Source organism: Petromyzon marinus, chromosome 24 (assembly GCF_048934315.1).
Source record: "Petromyzon marinus isolate PM22_M1 ecotype Great Lakes invasive population chromosome 24, UKy_Petmar_22M1.pri1.0, whole genome shotgun sequence".
NCBI lineage: Eukaryota > Metazoa > Chordata > Hyperoartia > Petromyzontiformes > Petromyzontidae > Petromyzon > Petromyzon marinus.
This window is the reverse complement of record NC_133690.1, coordinates 14102474-14123004: the sequence shown is the minus strand read 5'-3', so window position 1 is coordinate 14123004 and position 20531 is coordinate 14102474. Positions and strand designations below refer to the sequence as shown.

Sequence of the window (20531 nt, the reverse complement as noted above, 5' to 3'; positions counted from 1 at the left end):
CTTCTATAACTGCACAACTACCATATGCAAAATATGGTACATTTGATACGTTCAGTGGGTCCCGAAGTTTTGTTTTTCCCCTTAAGTTTGGTTTCCTTAAGTTTTCGTACCTCCGGCAAGCACCGTTGGGCTACGTTGGCTACGTACGGTGTGAAAGAAGTTCAGCATACATCATAATTTGCGTGACGCCCTGTTGAAGACTGCATACGATGACAGCGCAGTGTTTTCTGTGTAGCGTAAAATGTGTTAGTGCAAGCGAACCCCAAATAGTTCTTGTAATATCCAATGTAGGCCTGCACGGCTGTTGTGGTGCTGGTACAGACACCTTTCCTGAGATATTAAACAGAAAAAAAAACACAACTTATAAAGCACACGTCCAAGCGTAGCATTGGGGTGTCACAGTTACAATTGGTTACCGTTTGGCACTTTTAGTGCCCGAATTAAACTGCTTCTTAACAAGCTGGAAAAAAAAATCAGTGGACATGCACATTCTCGAAGACGTAATTTAAGAGCAAGGCAATCAAGTTCAAGCCGATTTAGTTTCACCAGGTGACAACTCAAGAGACCATCCGCAAGAGTGACTTGGGTGACCAAAGTGGCAAAAGAAACATCAGAACCAAAATAATAGAAACTGTATCCAACTCGGAATTGATCATATTGCTCGGGCAGATTACCTCCGGATTGAACACAGCACAGATTTCGAAACTAAGACACAGAAACTTGAACTTTAAACAGATATAGGGTGACTATAGTCAGACAGAGGAGACAGGAAAAGAGGAAAGTCTCGAGTGTGGACTTGATCAGAGACCAGGGTCTGACTGGTGGAAGGGAGTTGCGGATTACAGGGGCAGCAGCAGAGAAGAAGAGACCTCCCACAGAGTGAAGGTTGTCTTGGCGTTTCGACAGGACACACTGTGTTTTACAATTTAAGGAAATGTGCAAAGCTATGAGTCCGATTAAAGCGTCAAAGAAGAGTAATATTATGTAGCCTACCCGCCAGCTGTCAGGTGACATTCTGCTTCCCTGTGGGGAAATTAAATATTAGTTCAATAAAATACATCAGTCAGTACACTAAAACATACAGTAATAGTATAACATGCAATGGGAAATAACCAGACATTATTTTCACAAAACTGATGTGTGCAAGTTACATCAATCACAGCAGTAGCATTCTGAACAAGAGGCCAACTTACCTGAGACTAACATAAAGAATGAACAGGAATACGAGAGACTTCACGGGCCCCATTACTGCCCTGCTTCTTCTTCGAGGCTGCGGCAATGACAATTCCGCGTTGGGACTTTTCGTCGCGACGTTTGTGACCGTATGCACACCGGCAGCCGAGTGTTCACGTGCAAGGGGTTAGCGGCACAGTTTGCAATGTCTGCGTGCCCGGCTCCTTCTTGCTGCCAGGCTAGCCGAGTCTTTCGCGAGCCTGTGGGTGGTGGGAGCTCGGTATTTATGCTCGAGAAAAAAAACGGGAGGGGACATCCCCACGCGAAATCGTTTGTCTTCTGAGATCTCAGTGGGATATATATATATTTTTTTGGGGGGGGGATGGGTCGGTGTCATTTCATTATTTCGTGAGTGACTCCCCCACCCGATGACCGAATCGCAACGTCAGAGGATGAGTCGTCGCCAAGGGTATCCCACGCCAAGGGTATTGCGTTCTTCGCGTGAATCTGAGCGGGAAATGTTGGTAAACATTGACAAATATGCGTCGCTATGCAAGAGAAGTCAAGTTCAGCAGCCTGTGTCCAAGTTGTGATATTTTGGGAAGAATAATGGTATTTGATATTTATTAGTTGCGACTATGCAGTGATTTTTTAAGGATCTGATAAGAAGGTTGATCTCGGGACATTAGGACTATTACCTATAGTGTTATGCCTTTGAGCAATGTGCTCGTTTATGAATAAAATAAAATGTTTATCAAGTTCATCATAAAATATTGATTGCTCAATTCTGTAAGTCCGTAACTCGTTTCGTTAGAACTTTAAAACCCATTTCCTTTAGAATGTATTTTACTGATTAGTTTGTTGTCCGATTAGCACGGTCGGCTACATATGACGCGAAAGAAGTTAAACATGAATAGCTATAACGTGCCAAGTTTGTATCAAGTTTGTGTATGTTGTACTCAGCACCTTTTCCTCAATCCACTACTAATTAAGGTAACGCCACACCATAACCATACTTTACCACGCTGCACAGTGTGGGTTAGTGAAGGTACGGGGGGAGGGGGGGGTAGCCCAGGACCGGTTCTGATATCGCTCGCCACTGATGTTTGTATGTATGTTGAACCGCTTTCACACCGTACGTAGCCAACCATGCTAATCGGAAGTGCCGGGGAAGGACAACAAACTAAACACAAAAAGCAGTTCTAAAGAAATTATTTTTCAATCTAGATGATTTAAGAGTGTAAAGCCTCAATGGCTTCCTAATATCGTAAGGAAGAGCGTTCCAGACGGCCGCAGAAGCGCATCTGAAAGCACGCGATGCGGTGACCGTCTTTGTTCGATGGCCATGGCCAGGAATCAAACTCAGGTTACACGGTTCATAGTGCAATGTTCCATTCACCTGCGCCACTTCTCCAGCCCATTATTTTATTTTCCCCCAAAAAATCATACAAGTCAATGTGCAGTCCAGTGCATGTAACGGTGCATCGGTTTCTACATTTAAATCGATTGCTACACATCATGATGCATGCTTTCAGAATCAAATTGTCATTATTTATACAAATTACATGTAAATCACATGACAATCTTACATTTAGGCTAACAGCGCAGACAGAACTTCACAAATTAAATGGGGAAATAATTTTTTTTTAAAATAATTGTAAAGGAGGTAATAGAAATTCAACAAAATGGACACATTTCTTCATTTGAATCGCAACCGAGAATCTCGATAATCCATCGACTTGTTAGAGAGGACGTGGGTCGGTTAATAGCTCTAACGTACACTCAGAAACCACCTTGTCATTACCATCAAGAACGTAAGCCCTGTGCCCATGGAAGCATGAGCACAGGGATTCAATGTTGCGATTCAAGACGCGCCCACGAGTTGCAATTCCCACGTTCTGGATTAGAAATGTTGATGTTCGTAATCGAGGAGAGACATTGCAAGGTATCACCGTCATAGCCTTAGATGTGGCGGTCGTATGAATGTCACGGGTATAGGGGCCGTCCATAAATTACGTCACGCACCTGGGGGGGGGGGTCAGACATTTGTGACGATGTGTGACGAGGGGGGGGGTTTGAGAAATGTGACGTCACACCAAAATGCGCAACTTTAAATAAATATAGACAACACGTTCTACTTCATTAAATAGACTTTTTAATAAATGTTTTCTCCTACAACATCAGAGTGCAGCGGCATATTAAATACGCACTACAATGACAATAGTTTAAAGCGATTTGAGGCATGTTTTTTTTTGGGGGGGGGGGGTGGAGGGCAGAGCTTTGTGACGTAATATTTGAGGGGGGGTCTGACTTTTCGTGACGCCGTGTGACTAGGGGGGGGGGGGGTCAAAAATCGTCCAAAATCGCGTGACGTAATTTATGGACGGCCCCATAGGACATTGTCAAAATCCATCTCGTCTCGATTTCGCGTAACACAGGACGCGTTGCGGTCTGGCACAACGTCCAGTGGCAGAGCTGTCGTTTACTCCCTGCCCAGAAGACGTTCTCGCTTGCGCGAATTCCACGCACCCTTTGTGCGATCCTTCGCGAAACGCTCTTTCGGCGGTGGCGCGTTCAAGGGAAGGTCGGCGGTTGCGCACAATAGGTCCAAGCGATTGAACGAGACAATCCCCGCGAGATACAAATGCGCGTGGGGTTCACGGTCCCCTTTTAAGCGAAGACGGGGGGGGGAGGGGGAGGCAGGGAGGGGGCGGTGTGCGTAAGTGGTGCTCGGTAAAGCTCACGTCGTTGAACAATTGTTTGCATGCCGTTTTAATCGGGACAATACCCCGGGTTCATCACGACTGGGAAACGCCTGCGTTGGTCACAGGTGTTGGGGGGGAAATAATGAATGTCCTGTATTCCTTTTAGGGGGGAGGGGGGGGGGGTGTGAGTCTTCACAATAGTGTTAGCCCCGAAGCCAACGATCTCATAAAGGGCACCGTATAAGGTGCTGTAAATTAATGTTTGGTAGATATATGCGGATAGTTGCGTTGACTACCCGTCAGACGCTATCAAAGCATGCATCTATCCATACTCTTTGGTTCTTTCAGTAAAGTCACGTGTTTTATTTTATTTCCACCTACGTGACTTTACCGAAAGAACCAAAGAGTATGGATTCCTGCAGTCACGAAAGCTTCAAATCAAGATTATCATGCATCTATCCATTTATAAAACCATCCATCCATGAATATATTACTGTATATCCATCAATATATCCATACATACATCAAATCCACTATCTGCTCTTCGATACATGAAAATTTGTATCCATCCATGCATGCAGCAATTTATCCATGCACCTTAAATTAGCTATATATTCATCCATATTCACCCAATTTATCTAACTAAAATACATATTTGTCCATCCATCCATGAAAGTTTATCTATCCGTCTATACACCCATCTATATCAATCAACCCATCCGTCTCAAGCCATTTACGTATTCATCCATACACATATTCATGCATGCATCTATCGATCGAACTGACTATTCATTCATGCATCCATAAATATATTCACCCATCTAAAATTAATATCCATGCATAAATATATCAAAGCATTAATCCATCTATCCACCAATCCATTAATATATTCATCATCCATACATCCATCAAACTGCATATCCATTCATCCATCCATCTGCCTATTGGTCTATTCACACATCTATCAAACCATCTAGCCATTCCATTTTAAATCATACATCCATCATACTTAATCGACTGCATTGGAATACTGTAATAAATAATTGACACTTGTACATTTGTGTTTTACATCGCATATATGAATTCAGCGTAGATCCTCGTTTCTAAGGCGTTTGTTCATCAGTTTTATATTAAGGGCACGATGTTATAGGGCAATCTAACGTCAATCCAAAGCGGTGCTATTTTGAGTTTAAGATTTTAGCTGAAGTCAAACAAGGGTCAGGTTAACGGAGATGTTTTAGGGGGTGCAGTCCAGGGCCTTCAATTTTATATCCCCTACAACGCATTGCAATTTTTACAGTGATACGTCCTGTAGGTAATTTGACAATTAAAGGCACGTTTTTCATTTTCATCACTTCCAGTTAGGGGCGCCGGTGATGAGATCTTAACTCCCTCGCTTGCTATACAAGAGGTCGTGGGTTGGATATATTTGGAGTTTGCATGTTCTCCCTGTGATCGTGGGGATTTTTATCCGGGTCTTTTGGTTTTCCCCTTCACGTTTAGAAACGCGCGTTTCGAGTAATTGGCCGCTATAAATGTCCACGTGATAAGCCACTTTGGTGAGCTATTATTTGTGGCGAGGTCGCTTCTGAAAAATAACTATGTAGCTCAGTGGGCCTAACCTGGTAGAATAAACATAGTCAAAGTAGTACATAGTCTTGTTAAAGTGTGAATATAGCTTTGTTTAAGCTTAAAATTAGATTTACAATTCACATGTCACGTGAATAAAATAAGTGAAATAACTAAGGTGAATGACGATGGATTATTTGGCAGTAAGATGATTTTGATTTACAAACGGTCCCCAAAACTATAACAAATCTAGGCTCCCATAAAACTTAATCCGACCCTGCTTCTAACAACCCATCAGCTGTCTACATGCAACATCACCAAACCATTTAAAACAACGTCACATTTTTGTCACATATTTAATATTTTTTCAACTTAATGCATTATCAGCACGACGGGAAGGTTGTTTTTTTTATGTAGCTAAGGTCAACACTACACAAGCACATCGACTTGCAGAGAGATTATCTGGCTTTGTTCGCGCTCAACTAACTCGGATCGACTCTTCAATTTGTTTTTTTTGGCGTCACCGCATTTTTAGCGCCACAACACTGTCGACCCTTTTGTGCCGTTTCAACAATGCCACCCCCATGTGGCGTGAGTCACTTAAGAGATTGTCGCGAGCGACCAACAATAGCCTCGTGGGTTTGTTGTTTGTTGGACGCGAACGCGCCGCGGACGACCGCGTGCACATCTCAAATGACGTCATTTGCATTGTGCGTACGGAGGAGGAGGAGGGGGGAGGATTATTGCGATAAGTGGCGGCAATTCTGCTGGCAGACTCAGAAACGAGAACATTCAGCTCCCGTGCGTGGAGTGATTGTACGGCGAGGGGCCTGTGGATCAATGTAATGAGTATGCCGCTGGCCATGCTGGGTATGGGGGCAGCGTCAATGATGCGTAACAATGAGGCATTGTTTGCGTACCGTGGACAGCAACGTGTGTTTGCTGGTCACATGGTGGCTCAGTGGCGCAGCGGTGAACGCGCAGCTGCGCTATGAACCCCCGCGATTCCAGGTCGATTGCCGGCCACGAGTTGCTATATCTGAACCCACCCTGGGACTCCTCTCCCCTCCTTCTTCAGCAACTCGCATTGACCGTCGTGGTGAAGTATGGTCAAACAACCGCCACGACTTAGAAAGGCACGGGAGGCCTTCATCCAGCAGTTGATTGACGAAGTGGCTACACAGAGCTGCCAGTAACATTTTGTATTGCAGAGATCAATAGAGACGGAACGCATTTCAACGATACAGCATAAACACAATCTTGATTTGAACACAGTTTGCAGAAGGTGCTCTGACAGTAGTGGAGGCAGACAGCCTGAAAGTATTTTATCGCCAATATTACCGGGGACAAAATAACACACCATAATAAAAAAAAAAATGTTTCGTAAATAAGCTCGAGCAGGGGTCCCCAACCCCTGTTAGGAACCGGGCCGCACAGCAGCAGGAGGTGAGAGCGCTGAGTCCACGCGTGGCCAGCCCCCATTATTTTATTATTTTCCACTTCCGTCCGCACCTCTTTCCCGCACTGCGCACTTGTCTCAGAGTCTTGGTAAGCCCACAAGCTCTAACCCCTAGTAGCCAAAATGAGTTAAAAACCAACGTCGCTGGAGAGCTTCTTTGAAAAGGGGGAAAGGTCCAATTATGACCCCCGACCCCCGGTCCGTGAATAAATTGTCTTCCACGAAACCGGTTTCTGGTGCCAAAAAGGTTGAGGAGCGCTGAGCTAGTGTCTAGGGACTACATATCTTCATAAACATTGCCAACTAATCAGACTAAATTCAAGAGCCAACTTATAACTACAATTACCCCTCTATACAAGGTGAAACTTGCGTTGTTAAATGTTGGCAATTGGCCAAAGCTTTCTTAATTCTGTAATGCCACAGTCAGAAAAAGAAACCGGAACTATACATTTTAACATCAAATATTCAAACTATGTTTGTACAACTATTTTAGAGACCACGAGCAATACAATAATGGACACATAAAATACACACTTCTTTCTTTGTCAAATTAAATTATAAAAGCAAAAGCTGTTTGTAAAGTTGGCATATTGGAACAATAGCTAAAAGTGCAATGTCATTTGCAATTGTAGCGATCTGGAAATATTTCGCTTTGCCGCACATTCTGTACCTTTTAAAGAGAAACACACAAGCCAGTATCTTTTTTGCATCATGTTTATTGTTAATTCTCTCTCAACTCTTTACATTATATATACTGTACATTTATAATTCACGTACATAACAGACGGACGTTAATTTATAAAGCAATCCACACGACACTATTTTATGCTGTTGTAGCACACTGTTGTGGCGACACAAATAGAGGTCTTGTGTATTTTATAACCCATATTGTTCTACAACAACACAATCAATTGTTATCCAGTTGCTTTTATTGCGTTGAACAGGACCCGATTGTGTAGATGGCAGTGCTCTTGTCAACAACATCTGGGAACCCATGACTTACAGCATTCGTTTTGACAAACCAAAATCTGCTGATGAGACCCAGAAGATTAAAACCAGTCCATAATTCGTTTATACCGAGGTTATTTAAGTATATATAATTTTTTGCCGGTGGGCCACGTAATACAATCCGCCTGTGCTGATGTAGCACTGCTGGACTGCCGAGGGAGAGTCCAGTCCCGTTGTCACACGTGCGCCACACTGGCGGGTCACGTGGCCGTACGTTACGACGTCACGCGGGGTTGTGATGTCATACAATCTGTACACGTGACCAGCAATCCCTGCCACTTGTCTACAGCTCACTTATCCGCGAGGTCTTGTTGGGTCAAATATCTTGGTTGGCCACACGTGGACAGTGGACCATCAGTTGTGAGAGAATCATGGTTTATACAAATGATGCCGGATAAAATTGGCCCATATGCCCACGTGTTGATGCTTAATCTGATGTGGAGAGATAAACGGAGGTCTGTTTATTTTTTTCGTTTTCTAAATGCATAGTGGGTTTTTATGAACAGTTCGGTTAGGCAGGGCACAAGCAGCATGCTTTTTAAATAGGAAGCAGAAGAGATGATCAGAAAAACTGTAGGATAACATGCCCGATACATTGGTGGAACAGATCTTCTCAGCAGACAAAATTCAATGCAGACCTGCAGAAGAGAACACGTTCATATGTGCATTACATTTAGAAATAATGCTGACATTGATAATAACACCATTAAGCTTGGAATAAGACATTAATTGATAAAGCAAGCTGACAATATATATCATTACACACAAAGTGCTTGGCACAAATAAACCACAACACCTCACTGATCTTGTCAAGGAGCACAAACCGTCATGCAAATTGTGGTCATCGTCGCAGCAGCTTTTGGCAAACTATCGAACAGAGATGGCCACTGCATCGCGCAACAAATGGGCAGGCTTCTTAAATCCCCCAGGCCTCGATATAGCCAGCATGCAAATGCGTACACAATTCGTCACTTGGCAGGGTATGTGTGGGGAGGTAAAGTGTGAGCACTCCCACCTCCTTCAAGACATCTGGCCAGCGTGAAAGAGTAGGCCAAATATACCCTCTAGGCTGGGCACTCTAGAGCTCCCTCGAGTGCAGGCCCTTCCGCCAGAAAATAAAATTATGGCTGTAGCAGAGGAGAAAGGGTCTCACACCTGAACTAAAAGCAGAGGAGGGAAAAGGCAGTGTGGATGATTAGCGGATGGGAAATCAAGTCAAGAGATGCGGCAGAAGAATAGGGGCGACCCTCCCACACAGTGGCGGAGTGGCTACATTATCAGTGGTGTAGTAACTACATTATCAGTGGTGTAGTAACGAAATTATCAGTGGTGTAGTAACGAAATTATCAGTGGCGTAGTAACTACATTATCAGTGGCATAGTAACTACATTATCAGTGGTGTAGTAACTACATTATCAGTGGTGTAGTAACTACATTATCAGTGGCATAGTAACTACATTATCAGTGGCGTAGTAACTACATTATCAGTGGCGTAGTGACATTATCAGTGGTATAGTAACTACATTATCAGTGATGTAGTAACTACATTATCAGTGGTGTAGTAACTACATTATCAGTGGCGTAGTAACTACATTATCAGTGGTGTAGTGGCTACATTATCAGTGGCGTAGTAACTACATTATCAGTGGTGTAGTGGCTACATTATCAGTGGCATAGTAACTACATTATCAGTGGCGTAGTAACTACATTATCAGAGGCATGGTAACTATATTATAATTGATGTAGTAACTACATTATCAGTGGCATAGTGGCTACATTATCAGTGGTGTAGTGGCTACATTATCAGTGGCATAGTAACTACATTATCAGTGGCGTAGTAACTACATTATCAGTGGCGTAGTAGCTACATTATCAGAGGCATAGTAACTATATTATAATTGATGTAGTAACTACATTATCAGTTTCGATTTAAAGCTTTCGTGACTGCAATGATTCATCTTCTTTGGTTCTTTCGGTAAAGTCACGTAGAATGAGAATAAAATAATAAATTGATAAAATAAAATAACACAATAATATTCTCACGACGTTTCGGCCACAACACAAGCGGCCTTCATCAGGTGAAGGGAGCGAGACTGTCTGGTAGGACAGCGCTGGAGTGAGAGAGCCACGTTCAGATCACGGCTTTTAAGCTGTGTGAGAGGAACAAAGAGCCTTAGAGTCGCGGCATCTCTTCAGAAAGGTGAGAGACTCGATTAGTTGAGCCTTCTTATCCCGAAGTCTGTTGAATGATCTTAAGGATGTGTGGAATCCCTCCCCGTAGAGGCGGTTAAATTTCGATTTAAAGCTTTCGTGACTGCAATGATTCATCTTCTTTGGTTCTTTCGGTAAAGTCACGTAGAATGAGAATAAAATAATAAATTGATAAAATAAAATAACACAATAATATTCTCACGACGTTTCGGCCACAACACAAGCGGCCTTCATCAGGTGAAGGGAGCGAGACTGTCTGGTAGGACAGCGCTGGAGTGAGAGAGCCACGTTCAGATCACGGCTTTTAAGCTGTGTGAGAGGAACAAAGAGCCTTAGAGTCGCGGCATCTCTTCAGAAAGGTGAGAGACTCGATTAGTTGAGCCTTCTTATCCCGAAGTCTGTTGAATGATCTTAAGGATGTGTGGAATCCCTCCCCGTAGAGGCGGTTAAATTTCGATTTAAAGCTTTCGTGACTGCAATGATTCATCTTCTTTGGTTCTTTCGGTAAAGTCACGTAGAATGAGAATAAAATAATAAATTGATAAAATAAAATAACACAATAATATTCTCACGACGTTTCGGCCACAACACAAGCGGCCTTCATCAGGTGAAGGGAGCGAGACTGTCTGGTAGGACAGCGCTGGAGTGAGAGAGCCACGTTCAGATCACGGCTTTTAAGCTGTGTGAGAGGAACAAAGAGCCTTAGAGTCGCGGCATCTCTTCAGAAAGGTGAGAGACTCGATTAGTTGAGCCTTCTTATCCCGAAGTCTGTTGAATGATCTTAAGGATGTGTGGAATCCCTCCCCGTAGAGGCGGTTAAATTTCGATTTAAAGCTTTCGTGACTGCAATGATTCATCTTCTTTGGTTCTTTCGGTAAAGTCACGTAGAATGAGAATAAAATAATAAATTGATAAAATAAAATAACACAATAATATTCTCACGACGTTTCGGCCACAACACAAGCGGCCTTCATCAGGTGAAGGGAGCGAGACTGTCTGGTAGGACAGCGCTGGAGTGAGAGAGCCACGTTCAGATCACGGCTTTTAAGCTGTGTGAGAGGAACAAAGAGCCTTAGAGTCGCGGCATCTCTTCAGAAAGGTGAGAGACTCGATTAGTTGAGCCTTCTTATCCCGAAGTCTGTTGAATGATCTTAAGGATGTGTGGAATCCCTCCCCGTAGAGGCGGTTAAATTTCGATTTAAAGCTTTCGTGACTGCAATGATTCATCTTCTTTGGTTCTTTCGGTAAAGTCACGTAGAATGAGAATAAAATAATAAATTGATAAAATAAAATAACACAATAATATTCTCACGACGTTTCGGCCACAACACAAGCGGCCTTCATCAGGTGAAGGGAGCGAGACTGTCTGGTAGGACAGCGCTGGAGTGAGAGAGCCACGTTCAGATCACGGCTTTTAAGCTGTGTGAGAGGAACAAAGAGCCTTAGAGTCGCGGCATCTCTTCAGAAAGGTGAGAGACTCGATTAGTTGAGCCTTCTTATCCCGAAGTCTGTTGAATGATCTTAAGGATGTGTGGAATCCCTCCCCGTAGAGGCGGTTAAATTTCGATTTAAATCATTGCAGTCACGAAAGCTTTAAATCGAAATTTAACCGCCTCTACGGGGAGGGATTCCACACATCCTTAAGATCATTCAACAGACTTCGGGATAAGAAGGCTCAACTAATCGAGTCTCTCACCTTTCTGAAGATATGCCGCGACTCTAAGGCTCTTTGTTCCTCTCACACAGCTTAAAAGCCGTGATCTGAACGTGGCTCTCTCACTCCAGCGCTGTCCTACCAGACAGTCTCGCTCCCTTCACCTGATGAAGGCCGCTTGTGTTGTGGCCGAAACGTCGTGAGAATATTATTGTGTTATTTTATTTTATCAATTTATTATTTTATTCTCATTCTACGTGACTTTACCGAAAGAACCAAAGAAGATACATTATCAGTGGCGTAGTGGCTAAATTATCAGAGGCATGGTAACTATATTATAATTTATGTAGTAACTACATTATCAGTGGCGTAGTGACATTATCAGTGGCGTAGTGACTACATTATCAGTGGTGTAGTAACTACATTATTAGTGGTGTAGTAACTACATTATCAGTGGTGTAGTAACTACATTATTAGTGGTGTAGTAACTACATTATCAGTGGTGTAGTAACTACATTATCAGTGGCGTAGTAACTACATTATCAGTGGTGTAGTAACTACATTATCAGTGGCGTAGTGACTACATTATCAGTGGTGTAGTAACTACATTATTAGTGGTGTAGTAACTACATTATCAGTGGTGTAGTAACTACATTATCAGTGGTGTAGTAACTACATTATCAGTGGTGTAGTAACTACATTATCAGTGGTGTAGTGACTACATTATCAGTGGTGTAGTAGCTACATTATCAGAGGCATAGTAACTATATTATAATTTATGTAGTAACTACATTATCAGTGGTGTAGTAACTACATTATCAGTGGTGTAGTAACTACATTATCAGTGGTGTAGTAACTACATTATTAGTGGTGTAGTAACTACATTATCAGTGGTGTAGTAACTACATTATCAGTGGTGTAGTAACTACATTATCAGTGGTGTAGTGACTACATTATCAGTGGTGTAGTGACTACATTATCAGTGGTGTAGTGACTACATTATCAGTGGTGTAGTAACTACATCATCAGTGGCGTAGTGACTACATTATCAGTTGCGTAGTGACTACATTATCAGTGGTGTAGTAACTACATTATCAGTGGTGTAGTGACTACATTATCAGTGGTGTAGTGACTACATTATCAGTGGTGTAGTAACTACATTATCAGAGGCATGGTAACTATATTATAATTGATGTTGTAACTACATTATCAGTGGTGTAGTAACTACATTATCAGAGGCATGGTAACTACATTATCAGTGGTGTAGTAACTACATTATCAGTGGTGTAGTAACTACATTATCAGTGGCGTAGTGACTACATTATCAGTGGTGTAGTAACTACATTATCAGTGGCGTAGTAACTACATTATCAGAGGCATGGTAACTATATTATAATTGATGTAGTAACTACATTATCAGTGGTGTAGTGGCTACATTATCAGTGGTGTAGTAACTACATTATCAGAGGCATAGTAACTATATTTTAATTGATGTAGTAACTACATTATCAGTGGCATAGTGGCTACATTATCAGCTCAGGGGTGCAGCCATCGGTCAGGTAGGGCCCCAATATTTCATTCGTCTCGCACCGAGGCTATTATATATCATGGCTCCTCTTGTCTAAATCGCATCATTACATAAGTTTTCATTCTTGAACACTTGTTGAAAACATATCTAATGGCGGTTGTTAAGTGGGCCCCAAATCGTAGCTTTGGCCACCAGGGGGGCCAAGGCACCCACCCCCCTGTCCCCATGCTCGTTACGCTGCTGCTCCCACAGGAGGATTGATGATTTGACAATCATCGCATTGTGTTATTGTGTTATTTTATTTTATCAATTCATTATTTTATTCTCATTCTACGTGACTTTACCGAAAGAACCAAAGAAGAATCATCGCACTCATTTGTAATAAGAATAGGCATTCATTTTATGGGAGCGGTAACCATGGTAGTAGCGACAGAAGAGTGACAAGGAGGTGATTGACCACCAGTGAGCAAGTCACTGGAGTGAATTGCGCATACTTTGCGGTGTAGATGCCACTGAAGCCACGGTCCACTGTGTCTCCGTCTGAGATGAACGAGATGACCATCCCGTTGGCGCTCGAGTTGACTTTGGCCGGGATCGAGCTCCCGCAGAACTTTCCGATCTGGGGAGCGGTGACCAGTTCACCGTCGTACACGGCCACGTAGTCCTTGCTGCAGTCGGAGGTGCTCTCTAGGCTGTAGGCGGCAGGGCGCGTGGGCATTGTGGCGCTCGCGTGGAGCCCACGCAACGGAATGTGTGGGGTGGATGTGGTGACCGAGTGTGGGGCACGTAGCGTGGGGCACGAGTGTGCGACGTGTCGAGTAGGCACCATTCCCTCCTTAAACATTCAGCCCAGCTTTGTAATAGCGGTGTCATACCTGGCGCGAAGAAACCCAGCTCCTACCTCACCGCGCTCGAAAGAAGAATTCAATGCACAAAGCAGTCGGGTGGGACTGATGATCCAGAAGTCACCGATGCACTCCGATCACATCGCTCAGCGGCGGTAAGGTCGCCTCCTTTATCATCACACTTCCCCACCAGCGTTGAGGGCTCGTTCTACCAAACTGACCGTCTCGTCTCATCTCGACGTACATAGAGCGCCTTATTCCAAGGCGCTCTATTTTGCGTTCGACCACCACAATGCGGGTCCACTACACTTCTCGTGACGCTTCTGTCCCTTCGCACGGGCCCCACTTTGGGATTCCCTCCCTTCGTCTCTTTGCCCACGTTCTCATTAACCTCCTCATTTCAGGAAGTGTGTCGACTTTTATCCCTTTACACCTTCACCACTGCTGTTCGTTGCTGGCCGCTTGGTATGTTGGGCTCTGGGCCCGATTTCGGAAAGCTGTAAGTCGCGTGTGTGGGGGTAGATAGAGTATGTGGTGTAAGTGATTATGATACAGGGTGATTCAGATATCTTGTGACCCCCCAATGAATGAATTCCTAATATTTTTTTTCCCTTTGCATATAAATTTCTGTTTTAAATAAGCCTTATATATTTTTAAATGTTATAGGTCTTAGAGGATTAAACGGGGGTCACACGATATCGGTACCGCCCTTCAGAGAGTGTGGAAGTCCGTAGGGTGTTTAGGAGTATGTAAAGTCTATTGGGGTATGTAGTGTGTGTGGGAGTCTGTCGACTGCATGGTGTAAGCGACCATTGTTGAGTGAGTGGAGTCAGTAGGGAGTGTGGGGGTATGTGGAGAGTGTGACAGTCAATAGGGTGTGTGGTGTGAGTTACTATTGTGGGCTGTGTGGGCACACACAGTGTGACAGTCAGTCGGGTGTGTGGTGTGAGTGACTACGGTAGGGGTGTGTGGACATCAGCGGGCACCTGAAGCTGAGGAACTCCAGGCAGATGCGGCTGGTGCTGGGGGCCTGCACGATGTACGTGTGATTCGCGTTGTTGACGTAAAACCCCGCGGCGTCGTTGGGCGAGACGACGTTGGCTCGAGCCGGCGTCATGATGAGCGTCTTTTTGTAGGCTGCGTGGCGGACAGACATTCGCACCGGTTCAACGCACGCACAGGGAATGAGCCCAACAGTTCCCAACGGGTCGCGGTGGCACGTGGGCAGCGTGGGGCACTTGTCACGCGTTCGCCAGAGGCGCATTGGGTCCTGACAGAGCACTCCATTTATGCGTGCGTCTGTCATCTCTGCGAGGTAACGAGTGCTCTCCGCCGGGATTATCATTTTGTCTCTTCCTCTGACATGCGAGCTGGCCCCCACGTGTGTGCCTTAGCGTCACAGATTACCGGGGGGCGCATCAGCAAAGCGCATTCGTGCAATGCGGGAGGAAATAAGCACACACACACACGTGCAGCCCGCTTGTCAGTACGCTGCTGAATGTGAGGGCATCCACACACCACGCCGTGCCGTGAGGGGTTGTTTGACCACGCTGCACGGTGTGGGTCGATGAAGGCCGCGGACAAAACAGCAACGGATTTTGTTTCTGCACTGCCCTCTACTGCCCACAGCGCCTGCACTATGTGGCTTCAGACTGGCTTCGCTTTCGGGGGTCTCACGGCAATCCGGTAAATTCTGGGCGGCTTGGTCATGGGAGGGAACGAAGGCGGCGCGGATTTTAAACGGAGCGAATAAAATCGCGACCGGGATTAGTCGTCGCGCAGGGATTCTCCCCATCTCCCAGGCCCATCCCTGAAACCCACCGGCTGCGTAGTGGCAGTGGAAGCCCGTGTCAGGGCCCGTGGCGTTGTTAAAGTACTCCAGGAGCATGCTCTTGCCGCCGAAGAAGGAGGACGCCGGGGTGGAGCACCAAGTCCGGGTGCTTGACGGCAGCGAGGTCACCGTCAGGGAACCCACGTCGCACGTGCCCACGTCGTTGAACCTGCAGGGAGCGGGTGAGCACAGCGAGGATTTACGCGTTTAAAACGCGTAAGGCTTTCACTGACCGACATTACGAATCGTGGTTTGATTTGCGTGTGTGTGTGTGTGGCTTACGTTCTGTGCCGTACACCCCACCACCGCCCAATGGCCCTGCTTCATGTGCGTTGAAACTAAACAAATGTTTTATTTTACCAGATACGACCAGCCCACTGAGCTACGTAGCTCTTTTTCAGAAACGGCCTGGCCACGAATGATAGCTCAACGAAGTGGCTCATCACGTGGACAAGTATAGCAGCCAAATAATCAAAATGCATGATTCTAAATGTGGAGGGAGAAACCGGAGGACCCGGAGAAAAATCCACGTGATCACGGGGCGAATACACAAACTCCAAACATACAGGCATCAAGGTTAGGATTGAACCCACAACCTCGTGTATACCAGGCGAGGGATTTAACATCTCAGCACCATTGCGCAATGTCAGGGTCATGGCCTGAAACGTCACCTATTTTATATATATATTTCCTTTTAAGGCCACAGCGTTACTGACGAATGCGTCCACTTTCATCATAAAATCTCACGCACTGCTTCCCAGCTCCTCCGTAGGAGCCCGACTGCAATGTTGGGGGTTAGACACGTGCTTCGTGTATATGTGCATCCCAACTCACCGCACGGAGAGGCAGGTGAGGTTCACGCGGTTGTACCCGTCGGGTGCGCTGATGTTCCACACGCAAGGCTCGCTTGTGCCGAAGCCCACGTACGGGTAGCCCGGCGAGGAGAGACTTCCCTCCAGTGCCGAATAATTACCGCCGCAGGCTGGTGGAGGAGACGGGGGGGGAGCATCATGGGAAATCGTTGTGAGACGCACGATTCACTACCCCCCCCGGATCGCGCTTGGCATTCTCAATACATGTGCTTGTACGTACGTCGGTTGGGCTTCGTTCGCACCGTATGTAGCCAGACACGTTAATCGGGAGGTGCAGGGGATGTGACAACAAACTAAGCATAACAAGCAGTTCTAAAGAGGTGAGTTTTTCGATCTAGATTATTTAAAAGTGGATAGCTCCAGTGGCTTCCTAATATCAGAAGCAAGAGCGTTGCAGACGGCCGCAGAAGCGCACCTGAAAGCGCGTGATGCAGTGACCGTCTTTGTTTGATGGCTAGCCAAAGGGCAATGAAAGTCATGCATGTCATATGTAATTGGAGACGGCTTCATTTCTCATTGAATGCTTTGCAATGGGAAGGGAGAGGGGGTGTTAGAGAAATATTTTTTTAGAGCTCAGCCCTGAACAGCTCCAGCTGAAACGCATCAAATAATTGATTGACATCGCTTCTTACAGTGACGATACGTGCCGAGTTGTGCGCAAATTGCACGCTGCAATTTCAGCGAGCAGAATTGCACAAACTGGAGAGATAAAACATAGAAACAATGCACGGAGGCATGTTAAAAAATATGAAAATGAAATGAACGGCGATTCTCGAATCAAATCGCGACCCTTTACCGCGACTCACTGCGGAGGCAAACCGGCTAGTGGGGGAGTGGGGTGGGGGGGAGGGGGGCACGTGGTGGAGGTGGTTCTCTGAGTGACTTACGCAAGCACGTGACCGAGTTGAACATCATCGCGTAGCCCGGATTGCACGAGCACTCGAAGCTGCCCGCCGTGTTTTTGCAGTTCTGCCCGCAGCCTCCGTTGTTGACGGCGCATTCGTCAATGTCTGCGCACAGGGAGAGAGGGTCGCATCACCGGTTGACCACAAGGGCCACCTCATCCCTTGTACCGAGTGAAATTCCCCCCCCACCCCCCCGATGATAATTCGGAGGCGCTGTACGGCCGACCTGTGTTTTGTATGTTGAATTTCTTTCGCACCATACGCAGACAACCCTGCTAATCGGAAGTGCAGGGGGAAAGACACCAGATTTAATGCAAAAAGCAGTTCTAAAGAAATAAGTTTTTCAATCTAGATGATGATTTAAAAGTGCATAGCTCCAGTGGCTTCCGAAGATCGGAAGGAGGAGCGTTCCAGACGGCCGCAGAGGCGCAGGTTGTAACACGCCGTTGTTCGGCGTGATGTCCGACGTTTCGCCCCACGTGCCACCAGTGGTGGCACTCGGCATTTAAGCGATCTCAGCAAAAGCTTTGGCAAGCGAGGAGCTCAAAGATGCCCTGAAACATGGTGAAAATGGTGATGCACCAAATATCATCTCAAATTCAGATCCTAATAAATGTCCAAAATAGAACGAATCTCTCCAATCTCTATTTTGTCTGCAGTTCTCTTCTGCCGTCTCACTCCATCTCTCTCTCGTGTGCATCTATGTCACTTCCCTACATCCCCGTCTCGTCTGTAACTCTATTCTCTCATCGCATTTGTGTCCACATTTCTCTCATCTCACTTCATCTCTATAATCTCGTCTATACCTATCCTAGTTCTCACTCTAACGTGTCTACATATGGAAAGGGAAGCCCAACAAAGTTAGTTCTACTTTTTGGCCCACCCACCAAAGTCAGAACCAGCGGGTGAAATTGAAGCAGCTGCCAGCACTGGAAACAAAACATCGGAGGTCTTGCTAAACAACACATGGCGCAAGCTAACAAGGCTGCTATTTACATGTCGATTATTACCTCTCAATTAGATGTCATTCAGTCAGCAGGATTCATTGCTTGGACGATCTGAATTGTCTCTGAGCTCACCCGAGCGTGAACCTCTGATAAGTGGATAATCACCTTTGCAGAGGGGCAGTGCCGTGGTGCAGTGTGCTATGAACTCAGCGGCCCGAGTTCGATTCTGAATCACGGATCACGTCAGTGGTGAGCGAATATACGAATCTGCCTTCGGGCCTTTAAACCGGGACTGTTCGAGCACAGACAAGTATGGCTAAACAACAGCCACAAATGACATGGCAAGGTCAGGCCTGCACCTCGCAGTCGCTTGACAAAGGGATACAAGTTAATTTTAACGTCACTTTTGACGTTGCTTTACCTTTGCAGAGACGGTTGTTGGCTTCCAGCTCGGAGCCTGGCTTGCACGAGCAGTGATACGAGCCGTATGTGTTGGTACAAAACTCCGCACAACCTCCATTGGCGGCGTTGCACTCGTTCACATCTGCACGGCACAAAGTGGGCTCAAATAACGCATCTCATCTGAACCATTCCGATGCCCCGCTGCGGTTTAGCGGCAGACGTCCGCCGCTGTGCGGCACAGGATTCACGCAGCACAGGCCTGCAAAACGGCCTTTAGAATCCACACTACAGGGTTTTTTTGGGGTTAGATCACGTAAATATATAAATGTGTGTCGTTAAACCCGCCACCACCCGACACAGCCAATTAGTCAGGTTTGTCACGTGAACAGAACGTGGCCAATTCGTTACTAGCACAGCACACCGATGTGTTGGAGAGCAAAGCCACAACGAGTACAATCTGAGTACGACGTTTCGCCAGTGGCGGGTTTAACGACACGTTTATACATTTAAGCGATCTAACCCAATGGATGATATTGGTCGCGAAAGCCTACGTGTGGAACGGGCCTTTAGAATACCAGCAGCAAGGGGGAGGATTTCGCCACGCGGTTGTCTCCAAATAAGCAGTTTGCGGGCAATTTAGAAAGAAAAAAAAAATCTGATTCGATAAATTTGGACGACGGCAAAGCAGCGCGCGCCGTTGCATATTTAACAGCCACCGTGATGAAGCAGACGTGTGCATTCTCCTACACGGCGGATACCCCCCGCATCATTAGCCGGGCTGCCGCAAGCGTCGGTCGCTCGGCCGTCTCAACGAGTCGCAAAGGTCGCGGAGGTCGGAGGCGCGAAGGCTCAAACGTTGCGCACCACCGCCCCGTGCGCTACTTCGTTCGGCAGCCCGCCGTTGCGCCGCGTGGCCGCCAAAAAACGCCACGCGGCGCAACAGGAGGTTTGTTTGTCGCCGGGTTAGCGAGACACCGACCTGCGCACGTGCTGTTGTCAGTCTGTAGGGAAAACCCAGGATCGCAGGCGCACGCGTAGGAGCCCGCGCTGTTCCGGCAGGTCATTTGACAGTAACCGTTGCCGTCCAGGCATTCGTCTATATCTGGAAACACACACGCGCGCGCACACAGACAGACGAAGTGCTAAGACACAGATCTCCCATCCCCCTCCAGCCCCAAACGCCCACGTTGCCTTGTTAAGAGATTTGGGGCGGGTGCTGTGGGTGAACGTCGTCAAAGCCGGGGTGCCACATGGGAGGGTGGCGCCATCTCCGTCTGCCAGGTGCGGACGTTAGACGCTGCACCGGGCACCCATTTGTAAGGTCGAGCCGACTTAGAAGGAGACTCAGAGACGGTTGAGACGCCACTTGCCACTTGTGTTGGCCACTGCGGTATAGTCACGTGGTTGTGACTATACCGCAGT

The 20531-nt window shown here is 46.1% G+C and overlaps 2 protein-coding genes across 2 annotated transcripts in view; both read right to left on the bottom strand.

Moving 5' to 3' along the window:
- Positions 1-1662, bottom strand: part of LOC116945436 (uncharacterized) — a 33183-nt gene extending 31521 nt beyond the window's left edge. Inside the window, exons 1-3 of the mRNA XM_076069279.1 lie at positions 1194-1662; positions 994-1023; positions 262-330 (exon numbers count right to left, since the gene is read on the bottom strand). Of these exons, the coding sequence (XP_075925394.1) occupies positions 262-330; positions 994-1023; positions 1194-1246 (152 nt within the window). The 5' untranslated portion in view covers positions 1247-1662. The remainder of the gene's footprint in view (positions 1-261; positions 331-993; positions 1024-1193) is intronic.
- A 5942-nt stretch (positions 1663-7604) lies between these two features.
- Positions 7605-20303, bottom strand: LOC116945576 (procollagen C-endopeptidase enhancer 2-like). Its single transcript, XM_032960010.2, has 8 exons — positions 20089-20303; positions 19129-19251; positions 17743-17865; positions 16818-16965; positions 15974-16152; positions 15139-15289; positions 13802-13999; positions 7605-8552 (listed from the first exon to the last, which is right to left on the bottom strand). Exons 1-8 carry the CDS (start codon positions 20171-20173, stop codon positions 8528-8530), a joined length of 1032 nt encoding a protein of 343 aa, XP_032815901.2. The 5' UTR covers positions 20174-20303; the 3' UTR covers positions 7605-8527.
- Between the last annotated feature and the right edge of the window lie 228 nt (positions 20304-20531).